The 12,524-nt window shown below is 33.8% G+C and overlaps 2 protein-coding genes across 2 annotated transcripts; one reads left to right on the plus strand and one right to left on the minus strand.

Moving 5' to 3' along the window:
• Nucleotides 1-3,564: 3,564 nt before the first annotated feature.
• Nucleotides 3,565-7,374, plus strand: LOC146157504 (tafazzin-like). Its single transcript, XM_083387202.1, has 5 exons — nt 3,565-3,849; nt 4,407-4,561; nt 4,962-5,092; nt 5,482-5,603; nt 6,012-7,374. Exons 1-5 carry the CDS (start codon nt 3,651-3,653, stop codon nt 6,182-6,184), a joined length of 780 nt encoding a protein of 259 aa, XP_083243328.1. The 5' UTR covers nt 3,565-3,650; the 3' UTR covers nt 6,185-7,374.
• A 201-nt stretch (nt 7,375-7,575) lies between these two features.
• Nucleotides 7,576-11,559, minus strand: LOC146157505 (protein arginine N-methyltransferase 6-like). The gene is made up of 6 exons (XM_083387450.1): nt 11,305-11,559; nt 10,819-10,932; nt 10,298-10,458; nt 9,732-9,906; nt 8,663-8,809; nt 7,576-8,435 (listed from the first exon to the last, which is right to left on the minus strand). Exons 1-6 carry the CDS (start codon nt 11,521-11,523, stop codon nt 7,986-7,988), a joined length of 1,266 nt encoding a protein of 421 aa, XP_083243576.1. The 5' UTR covers nt 11,524-11,559; the 3' UTR covers nt 7,576-7,985.
• Between the last annotated feature and the right edge of the window lie 965 nt (nt 11,560-12,524).

Consider the following 12,524-nt stretch of genomic DNA (forward strand, 5'->3'; position numbering starts at 1 on the left):
CATATAACAATGACGTCTTAAGTTTACTTCGACAAGTTCAATGAAAAAAAAACGGGTCCGCAAAGCTTTCCGTTCTAATTACGCCTTGTAGTTTGTTCACCACGAAAAAAGGTTGAGAAACAATGCCTTTAAAATAAATAAAAAACGCAATTTCAAAAGATTTTTTAGAATGCATATTTTAAAAACTTTTCGCTGAATAGTGTAGTCTTTAAAAATATAAAACCTTGCCTTTCATTATTTTCTCCCGACTACTATTTTTAACACTAACAACTGAGAGTATTGTAATGCCTTTATATAGCGCCACACGAACTTAATTTAGGAAAAACCTTTTGATTCATCAAATCTGACCACATTCACCAGCTCAATTAAAAGATTAAGAAAATACTTTTTTTGACTACGACTATCAAACAAACCATATTACACTTAGAAGAAAAAGCGCCATTTAACATTCAAACCCTTATCTTTCTGCAGACAGTAAAATGTCTTCCTCTGTACAGAACTCGTAAGCTAAATCAGTCTGGATAACGTCACGTTCCGCTTTGCTGCTTATGGTCCGTCGTAAAGTTGAAATAGAATTGTTTCTTTACATCACAGTAGTTTGAACATGTGAGCAACATCTGGTAATTTTGTCAATTTTAACAATTCGCAGTAGCCTTTCTGAAATATACAGTTGTTTTTAACGCAGAACAACTTCTTAAATTTGATTTTTAAGGCTGTTTTTCTGTTTGTGTACAAACACGGGCGAAAGTTAAACTACCATTTGTGTTGTTGCTTAACAATATCACTATTTCAGGTAATTTGTCAAATCATCATTGCCACTTGCAATAGAACGATTCCATAACTGAACGACGTTAACATTCGGAAGGACACGTTATCAAAACTAATAAGTGTAGGTTTTGTTAACTTCTACAAATTTTTAGCATGCTTTGGAATTTTTAGGGCTATAAAGCGCCAAGGCTACCTACAAAATCAATCTTAATCAGCCTAAAACTAAACTCCATAAATGCGTCTTTTCTTCCATGACTTCGAACAACCTACAAGTGTGGTGTCCTCCTTGATAGAAACACCAGAACGGTTGAACAAAGTAACACATACTGTGCAATTAATTGAAATCTTTTCGACGTGCTATTTTATATTCGAACCTTAACGAATGTAAGTTATCATGTGCACTTCGGAAACGACGTTAACTATTCGAACGTGGTATAACATGGCCTATTAATACGTTCGGTTCAGCTCTCGTTCGGCCAATTTATTTTACTGTTTGTAAAGTTCGGGTTCATGGATGAGTAACTACCATACGCTTAATGTAACAATCTTATAGTTTAGTAGGTATCAAACAACAAAACTTACATAGCAAACTCGTCAAACAATACGAAAGCAGAGTTTCGTTTGTTGAACATGCAGTGTTTTGCCGTCATATTTGGCGCTGTTGTTATTATATTATATTACGTGTTTTGTGCGTTATCATAGGTTTAAATCGATATTCAATGCGTTAGCTTTTCTGTCTTTATCTATTCTCTTATATTTATCCATTTAATTAATAGCCTTATTAGAAATATCTTAACTAATGTAATTTATCAAGTGGACTTCGGAAAAAGGGTTAAATATTCAAGCGTGTGTGGGGCGCAGCCACAATGAAATAATATTTATTGCAAATCAACAAACGACGAACAGTACTTACAGGTAATGACGATATACGTACAATGCTTAACCTCCGTAACGTAGGCGATCTGACTCCAGCTAAGTGAACAGAGAGACTGCTCGTTTTTCGTTAAAAATGAAATCCCTTATATACTGTATACCAGATGGCGTTAATTAAATTTCATAACAATGCGTTTTTGCCACGCATCGAAGAACGAAACACGAGTATAGCAATATGTTGACAGTTTGATGAATTCACACAGGCTGGTGTGACAACGTCACAATCCAACAGACTGTTTCAATTGAATGGCCGGAGTTTCAACCCGGTAACAATATGGAGCGCAAACCGCTACACGTGTATAACTTGGTCCACTAAAAAACAAGTTGTTGCGATAAGTTTGAGATAACGGTTTGTTTGGCAGGTTGGAAGTCGGTTTACGCTCATATAACGTTAAATTATTCGGTTCAGCTCATGTTCGCCTTGGTTTACGAAAAAGTAAGTTGCACTTGTTCAATCTTAATACTTCTTTTCTTAAAATTTAACGTCTCAAACAGGATATTCTATATCAGTCACAAATTTATAAATGTTAACCTTTAATCATAGAGTACTAAATAATTACTATTCTATGCTTTAAATTTAAACCAATGCCTGTGTCAGTCATGCGTAACATCATTGCTCATTTGTGAAAACATTTATTTACTATTGATAATTTTTTAACTTTATTTTTGATAGGTCATTATTTACAAAAGTATCCAATATTTTAAAGCGATCAAGTGCTGTTTACCTTGAATATATTTTTATTTTACCCACGTGCGAAAACATTACTTATTAAAATTGCTCTGCCTAAAAAAAAGATTTGATGCAATCATTTCACCTCTGCGGCTGTGACCATTGACCCAGTCAATGAAATTTGACAGTTTTATAGTATTCCTTGTCACGATTTGGATTTAAACGAAATGTATATTTACTAGAGTTTCCAGAGATTTGTTTGTTTTTACAACCGCACTACTTGCTATGGAAAACAGCAGTAAATACATTTTCTCCAATGTTGTGTCAAGTTACGAATTTGGCCCTGATCTGCATTCCGTGGCATGTGCACACCAGAGATTTGGAAAGGAATTTATGTGAATTGGTAACTTTTATACCTAAAAACCAGATTAAGACTGAGTTGTGGTGGATTCCCATACCTCCGGTGTGCATTAAACCTTGACTGCACACCTGGTCCTGAGACAGTGACGCAAAGCCAGTCTGCATTCCATGGCAGTTCACGCCAATATCTCTGGTGTGCAGAACCAAATGATGTGCAATTATGTTTTTTGTGCACTCCAGTGTTGAAAATCCTTCCGCAGTTACGCTTATTTTCGAATTTATACCAATTCAGGTGTGCACACAAATTTCTTTAGCCCCAAAATTCAGACCTGAAGCCAGCGATCCAATTTTCTATAAAAAAATAATATTAGAAAAAAATTATTAACTGCTGTTTTCCAAAGCTTGTTGTAGATAGATATGAGGTTGTATAAAACAAACTTACCTGTGGAAACTGTAGTTAATATACATTTCGTGAAAATGCGACAAATTTTACAATTATCCATCATGTCAATCGACTATCTGGAAAGTATGACAGATCACGACAAGATCTTGTAGGTGCTTGGCCGAAATATTCGGAAAGACCTAGTGCATAAACTCAAAAGTGCACCTCATATTTACCAAAATACAACACAACCTGTTTTGTTCTCACATAAACATATTTGTTAATTCAAATTTAGTTTATATAGCTTTTAGGGAATGCAAAATAATACATTTTTTTCTAAATCTGTGTTTGGAATGTTTTCGAAAATAAAATTAAAATATTGAATATGTTGAAAATAAATAAAGGGATACTTGAATCGTTTAAAATGCTATCTACTTCTGCAGGGTGTCAGTTTTTTCGCCTTACTTAACCTTTTAGTTGTTGACCGGTGACACACCTTTTGTAAAAGTGAGAGAAGTTGGGATCATAATAAATTTAATGGGTGAAAAGGTTATTTGGCCATTTCCCAAGGAACCTTTTCCTCTATGGTGGAGATGTACAAGCTCATTGGCCCTTCTAGCTTGTTCGGTGATTAGCAAGATTGGGCTGTGTTATTTAAATAAAACAAAAATCTACAATTCAGGCGTTGTTCAGGATTTGGTCACTAAGCGACCACCTAATACACCATTAATTACAGGTAATTTGCTAACCTACTACTGAACATATATTAGCAGACTAATCAGTTTAAAATGTAATTCATTTTGCCACCATTTTTTTTAATTTCTAAACATATTGATATTTTGAAAATTGTTTAAAACATTAAAACCACTCTGCTCTAATTGATTCAGAACTAAAAATGGTAGTAATTAATACAATATTTTACACCTTTTATCATGGTAGTTTGGATATATTTTAACTGATGATGATACTAGTACATAAGAAACATATGTTTATTAAATTGTTTATTAATATGATGGGTTATGTCACTTTCAAAAGCCTAATGTATAATTCTGAAGACTATATGTACTTTTATGAAAACTTTAGGTCTTAGTCTAATAACTTTAAGACATTATTCGGTCAGTTTTAGGGGTAGTTCCAATCGATTGAGATCATTTCAATGACTTAGGGTTGTAATTTGACAGAGTTAGATTAAAATCTGATTGCCTGGTGCTTATTCCACAAAGTTTAGGTTTTATTCTGATAGCTTTCGGTCTTGATAATCCCGTTGTTGACCTAAGCTTTGACTTTCTTTAGTTACCAATCACCATAGCTGCATAGATGATCCAATTCTGGCAGGAATGTTGTCATGGAGGACAATGTTTCAACCACGTTACATCAGGTGGACACCCGGAGCCAATGACATTTGCTTCACTACAGCCCGTCACCGTCTATTCTTTGGTCTCACACAGGTAATTTATTACAAGCTGCTTCTTACCTATTTAGTTATAAACAATTGATATGAAATACTCTGCATGTGATTTTTGTTGTTTGTTTAAGACGTAATAAGAATATCAACGCCCATACAGAAGTAGGTATTTAAACATGTTGAAAATAAATAAAGAATTATTCAACGTTCAAAATGCTTCCTACTTCTGTATGGGCTTTAATATTCTTGTAACATCTTACTACAACCTCCAACCATTATGCTCCAAAGTTGTTTGTTTACATTCGAGGTTTGTATTTAGTTGTTTTTTGCACACTACGCTACTGTGGAATTTCAAATGAGGCTTGACCTCAAACTTTGCAATTTGTTTTAACATATTTGCAGACATACTGACAATTAAAATTTTGTAACACTTTATTTCCCAGCTAATACCTGTTATTCGTGGTGGTGGAATATTTCAACGTGGGATGGATTATACTATTGAGAAGTTGAACCAGTGCAAATGGGTTCACCTCTTTCCTGAAGGAAGGGTCAATATGGACAAAACATTTATAAGGTAGTAATTTTTAAAAACATTTCACTAGCAAATTTCGATACTACATTTTTTTACACCAACTATCGTCGAAAAAAGATAATTGCAAAAAGCCCTTAAAAGTATTAGTATGTGAGAATATTATGGTTGATGTTATGTAATTAAAATATATATGAATCCCAGGGTGTTTGGAAATTCATGGTTTCCTTACAATAATATTTTATTTTAATTTAAACAAACTATTAATAAACTTCTCATATAGAAGTAGCTGGTACAGTATTACATTTTTTACATTTGTACTATTCATAAAAAATGCATGCATTTTGTCCTACTTAAAAACACAAATATCAACTGTGTTGAACCAAAAATTAAGGTCGACAGCGGTAATATTTTAACATATAAACTTTTTGCAGACTGAAGTGGGGAGTTGGCAGACTGATCCACGAATGCAAGTATAAACCTGTTGTTCTGCCCATTTATCATCTGGGGCTAGATGACGTACTTCCCAACTTTCCACCATATATACCTCATATAGGTTTGTTACTTCTTATATTTAATTACTTCCTGATTATCAGTATTAGATACCCTCTTAACACCAACAACATTCAATTACAGGCTATTTAAAAGTGTCTTGGATTGACAGGGGAGTTCTTTAAGCTATAAAACAAAAAATATGCATTGTATATTTATAAACATCATATTTTGCATATAGTTGTATATATATATATTTTTTGTTCAAGCTATAAAACGAAAATTCATTCTTTTTTATAAACAATGCATGCTACCGTGCAGCTGACTGGAAGGTCCATCGGATCGCTGCTCCGGGCGTATCACGCATCAATTGTTTCTTGTCATAGTTTACTTTGTGTATTTTAATTTCAGCGCCAACGGAAAAAATAAACATTACTTACTTACCAATATTATATATTTTTTATATTTTTAGGTAAGAAAGTCACCATATTGATTGGTGAACCAATCGATCTTGAAGTTCATAGAAAAAGGCTGTTTGACAAAGAAATCGATGCACAGCAGTTCCGCAAAGCTGTTACTGATGAAATTCAAAATGAACTGGAGTTGCTAAAATTACGCACTCAAGAACTACACAACGCTAGATAATGCTTTTTTTTATTTTTTTACTTTTTATAATGTCCCGAACAGCATATGCAATCTGTATAATTGTTTTAAACAAAATTGATTACAATGAAATCAAGATAAGTTGAAAAACTTATGTTTTGCCACACCTTAGCGTTGTCACAGTCCAAAGTAGTGTTTCTCATCCTTTTTGTGGCAATCCAAAAGATAACAGCAAAGCTTTGGGACTCTTGTCAGCAAACAACACATAAGACATCGGTATAAATAGGTTTGAATTTAACCAACATGAGCCACCTCTTTGCATTGCCTTATTAGTTTTGGCGAGAAATAGGTTTAATAATCCAACCTTGTAAACTGCTGCATTCGGCAACCCAACTAAATCAAATGATGGCATAGTTTTTTTCCTTAGGTTGAGAAGCATGGGTCTAATGGGTGTGCGAAGCTAAATTTAAACCTTTATAATCATTCTGTAAAAGTTTCTGTATTAAGATTTGAATGATATATTTATGCACAGTTAGGTGGGGTTGATTGCCAATTAATGCAATTGAATTTACTTGGTACTTCATTCATTACGCATCCCTTCATAGGAGTAAAATTTCATAGTCATTCAAATATACCTCACCTAAACCTTTTTCAAAATAAATTTAAATATTGTATTTTTAAGCACTATTTTTGGCTGTATTCGTCTTGTGCCAGATTAAATAATACATAAAAAAATCTTTTTGAGTCTTTTTAGTGTTGTAAGAAATTGTATTAGTTCGCACATTTTGTATTAACCCAACCCATGGCTGTTAACTAGATTAAAATTGATTAAGATTGATAGTATTCCACGATGATATATATTAGGATGGTCCCCGATTTCCAGCATCATCACTTTAGTGGCTTAAAGGCTATAAACTTTCGTAACATATGTTTAATTCAGTTCCTTAGTTTTGATTGTTAAATTTGTATATGGAAACTTTAAAAAACACCCCAAAAGAATTCATAACCATCACTAATTTAAACAATTTCTTTCGGTCTGGCATTGAACCATTCTAAACTATATTATAAAAACGTTGTACGCCATGAGCGCTTTGTCACAGTGTCAAATACCTTTTGGACAACTCCGCTAGCTTAAATAGTATTTTTATAATTTTGTGCTAATTGATTTGCGTGTGTAAACAACGGCTTTAGCTGGCACCTTTCCTGTTGATCTGTAGTGTTTGTGAAATTAATAAAAGATATAAAAATATTTTGCTTTTACTTCAGTTTGAGATGAGATGAATTGGGACCTAAAGGTGACCAATACACATTCCTTATGCCTAATTGCATTTTTTTGGTTTTTAGTTTCAGGGTAGCAAAAAGAATGTATTAAACAAATCCTCTTTTACAAAAAATCTAATTTTAAGTAACCAGGTTGGTATATTTTTTTCAGTTGTTTATTCAATATTCAAAGAAATAAAACGCAAATATGCTGACTTAATTTCCTATTCAATAAAAATTCCCTAAAAGCAGTAATTGACAGTGTTTAAAAAGTAAATTTTAAAAGAGCAACAGTAGCCTTTGAAATAGTTTAGACAGAATTCACTAGTATCACACAAATATAAAAACAAAATGTGAATGAGACGCATTTAAAAAAAAATGTTATGAAAAATAATAACAATACATATTTTAAATAAAGTTTTGACTTGTATGATTCAAATTATAATTGGTGATATCATAAAAACTACACACCAGGCAGTGATAATATTTCACCTAAAATGTTCTGCTATAAAAAAGTCATCAAAGTAGAGTTCCCCACTCGTTTACAATTTTTTTTTTAACTTTTACTAACAACAATAAAAAGTCAAACAGTTTTATTTTCCTTAGTGTTTTTTGGCAATTCGTATCCCATAAAGTATTTCTGCGGAGTTACAGGCTTTTCATCTACCACGCAAGAAAGGGAAATGTCAAGGAACCTATGGTTTTCTTCGCTATGCTTTAACACCAAGTTCCCGCTTATCTTTGAATCCTGGGAGACAGGTTTTTCCTGTTGAAGATAGAGTATGGACTGTTTCCAATGAGTTTCTGGTTTGTATGGTGATGTGGACAAGGTAAGGTTTGACGGCTCAGAACTGCAGTTTGTACTGTTGGAACTTAACGATGTTTCTATGTGATTTGAGTAACTAGGGTCATATTTCTGCTCTATGTTGTTCGCTGGGATGATGTAATCTTCCTGGTTGGTATCTTGTACTTCATGATCCAAAACAGGCTGTTTTCTCAAGGGAAATTTGACATCAAACCACAGGGCGAAGCCCTAAAATGATGTTAAGATTGTTACAGCAATTATGCATGTAGTTTGTTTTAATCTAAAGCTACCAGGCATTGCAAAACTTTGTAGGTAAAATCCAAAAATCAAAGGAGGAATAGTTTGCAGTTAAAAATTATTCTACTAGTACTTTACACGTGGCTAACAGCGATTTTATTTTGGTTCTGCCAGTAAGACCCAGACACTCTTCCTTAAATAATTTATTACTTGCTAACCTGAAGGTCAGCCATGCCAAAGCTGCTGAAAGTGAAGCAGTGTTGAACATGGGAAATGTCCTGATGCGTTACTGTGCAGAGATCCAAGTTGGCTATCATTTGTGGATTTGCAAGGATATTTTCACAAGTTATCTGCTTTACCATAACCTGAATAAGAACAAAATGATTTCTCCTGGTTTGAAGTGCAATTGTTTTCTTTATAGGATTAAACAAATTTTGCAGCAATTTAATTTCAAAAGTAGCTCTATGGTGACTATATTAGTTTTTTTTATTTTACAAAATGTAAATGATTTATAAACTGTTGTTACGTCTTTAGAAAACGATTTCCTTGCGACACCATAACCAGAATAAGAACAAAATGATTTCTCCTGGTTTCAATTGTTTTTTTTGTAGAATTAAACAAATTTTGCAGCAATTATTATTTTAAAAATAGCTCTATGGTATGTTCAATTTGTCGCCCAACCTCCGTATTATCTGTTGGATATAGCAGAAGATAAATGGCACAATAAAGTTCATGCCAGTATTAATATACAAAAAATGGTCTTGCCCGGTATTAAATAATTATGTGTCTTCTTTGTTTTTACTTTTTATTTTATTTTGCATTGTTTTATCTTTTATTTTAGTTGCAATGGGCCTCTACCGTTTGCCTTATCTTCTTTGTTGTCACCTCTTGCCACCCTTTTTTCTTTTCGCTTTACCAACACAGCTGGTTGTTGTTTTTCCCAAGACTTGGGTAGCAGGATGGTCCAGTTTTTTATAGCCCTATACCTATAACTTTTATCTTATATATTTTTAACCTGGTCGCGTAGTTTGTTGCTCTTGGTTCTATTATTATTTTTCTATGATTTTTAATTTCTACCACCTAGTTTACGTGTTTACATTATTTTGTATTCGTTTTTTAGAGACTGATGATGCCGTGATTGGCGGAATATATTTCTCTTTTATAAACTAGAACCTATAGTGACTGATTTTGACTGAGACAAGAAAGTCTAAAGTATATAACTCTATGGTAACTTTAATATTTTTTTCACTTAACAAATATAGTAAATTATTCATAAACTGTAGTTACATCTTTAGAAAACGATTTCCTTGCGAAAGACTGCAGCGCAGACATGTCAACTCCATATGAATCCACCATGTCAAGCCAGAAGTTTACTTTCTCGATCACAATTTCATCATCGCTGATCGGACTCAGGTACATTTGAGCACTAGATGGCAGCATAAGTCCCCCAGGCTTAAGCCACCTAAAATATATCAACATAATCATAGAGACAAATATCAATTCAATTTCTATTAAATCGGTGATTCCCAACCTTTTATGGCTTATGTCAGCCTTCAAAAATAGTAAATAGATTTTCGACACCCGACTTCAATTTTCGTTAAATATTTTACTGAAATGTCACTATAAATAGAATTGGAACAACACAATCACCTTAAACCATGTAGGAAAATGTAATTTGATATAATGGTCTCTAATCATACACATATAGTTGTGTAAGAAGCTTATCAGTTGAGCCAAAATCAGATTCTTAAAAATTCTCAAAATACATATCGGTACCCTTGAGCATTACAAATGGCACACCAGGGTCCCGCGGCACCCCAGTTGAGAACCACTGTAATAAATCAAAACTCTACCTATCACGTGCAGTTATTACACTTCCCAACATGGATTCGTAGAGAAGGCAGTAACCCATCCATTCACTAACTATTACATCAACTTTTTCTGGTAGTTCAATTTCCTCCATAAGGCTTTCCAGGACAATTACTTTGTCATCGAGACCGTTAGCCTTCACAACCTGCAAATTAAAAAAGTCACAACACGTTAAAATGACATAACTTGACTTAAGGGTTTGGGACAAATGACTTGGGTTAAAATTAAGCGTTTTCATTCAGCATTTTTTTCTAAAATTGGGTTATTTATATTAATTTTTGTACATACAGCAATTTGCTTGCTTTATGTTGAATGGCTTATAATTTGACAAGTTTACCAGTTTTAACTTGTTACTTATTCAAAAATACTTGGCTTGGACAACAGTTAATTTATGAATGACTTGACCGGAACTTAAGTGATTTCAAAATGAATTCTTTACAACACTGCTAATGAACATCTATTTAAAAAAGCTTCAACTGCCGGTTTGAAGGGGATTATAATCAACCTGTTTTGCTTGTTCGGCAATGCTACTGGCCTCCACAGCATAAACTTTGCTTGCACCAGCTTGTGCACAAAAACAACTCAATATCCCGGTTCCGGCTCCAACATCTAGGACAACCTAAAAACACTCAATTGTTTGCACCAGCAACAAATTAGGCTAAATAAAAAGTGTATAACGCTTAAGTTTTAAAACTTAAATACTGTGAAAAGTTAAAATATGGTAAAATAAGTTGGTATTGAAGTGCAAAGACAAAAAAACGTGTCGTTATGATACAAACTAATTCAAGCATCAATTAATAAAGGTGGGAGGCAATTGTTGTCAGTCTGAGTTTCTAAAGTCGGGGCAATAGTTAGCACCATTTGTTAATTGATCAAGATGATGTTAATCTACTCATCCTTTTAGGTTTTACAATTCATTATCAAGCTAGATTACAGATCCGTGCATAATGTACCCAAGATAAAACAACTTTTCATGAAATTTTACTGTTACCTTATTAGCCATTGATGGCATACAGTTAAAGATGGCATTCCTGTATGCGTTTGTTCGAACATTGTCGGCAAGCATCTCTTCATGCACTGTAATGTCTGCATAGGATTCAAAGTAGGACTTGTCAGACTTATTGCTGTAGCCCAAGCGTGGACGCTTAGGTTTAAATTCACTTGCCATCTTGTGAACATGGATAGCACCAAGAACTTTAGAGAGTCTCATTAAAATTTGAATTTAATTCTTAATTAAAAAGTCATATTGTTTTTATTCTGCACATAAAAAGTATTTGTTGAATAGTATAAAAGTCAAATTTATATTTATGCAATGTTGCAAATGTCTTGTTAAGAATGGTTAAAGAAGACAAAAAAACAGTCTTAAAATTTAAGGGCAGTCTTTTATTTGCTTTGGATGTTGTCAGTTTGCATTCTATGGTACCCTTACATATTTCTGCTAAGCAATATATGCAATGCAGCTTATTTTACAGTGTGCAGCTAAGGTAACTAAGACCAATATGATGCCCTGTTTCACTTTTTGCATAGATCCTGGCAGCTGTCTACATGCCATGCAGCCAGACTGCATTCTGTGACAGGTTCACACGTCCGCGAATTTGTGAAGCAATTGGTGCACACACCTTAATCCAGTGTGCATTTCATGGCACTTCACCCCAAGATTTCGATGAACAGCTCCAAATTTTGATGTGTGTAGGTGTGCAATTAGAGTTTAAGGCACATCTGAGGTTCGCTAATTTATCACAACTCAGTCACACAAATTGATTTCAAATAATCTCAGTCCGGAATATAATGCAGACCACGCAGAATAGAATGCAGACTGTTAAATTTAGGTAAAAGGTTAAGTTGTTGTAGTATCCCAAGCCTCAGGTATAGCGAAGACCTTAATTTCACGCCTAAAAGTTTGGTGCTACACCAGAGATGCAAACTATTCCTCCAATAGATGAGTAAGTTTATTTAAAAAAAAGTGAGAGATCTTTCCGAAATACGCTAATGCGACTGGTGACTAGCCATACACTCAAGTTACCATGTAGCAGTAGTACATCAGAACGCGTGGCTGTCTGTTATCTGAAAACTGTCATACAAATCACAGAAATCCGCGCCTTAAACCTAAAAAACCGTCACTAATTGCAACATGACGATTCGCTTTTGCAGAGCAGGACTTTGTTAATGTGAATCGTTCATGCGTGAAATCAAATTAAGCGTGAAAAGTCA

This window comes from Ascidiella aspersa, chromosome 4 (genome assembly GCF_963924565.1).
Source record: "Ascidiella aspersa chromosome 4, kaAscAspe10.2, whole genome shotgun sequence".
Taxonomy (NCBI): domain Eukaryota; kingdom Metazoa; phylum Chordata; class Ascidiacea; order Phlebobranchia; family Ascidiidae; genus Ascidiella; species Ascidiella aspersa.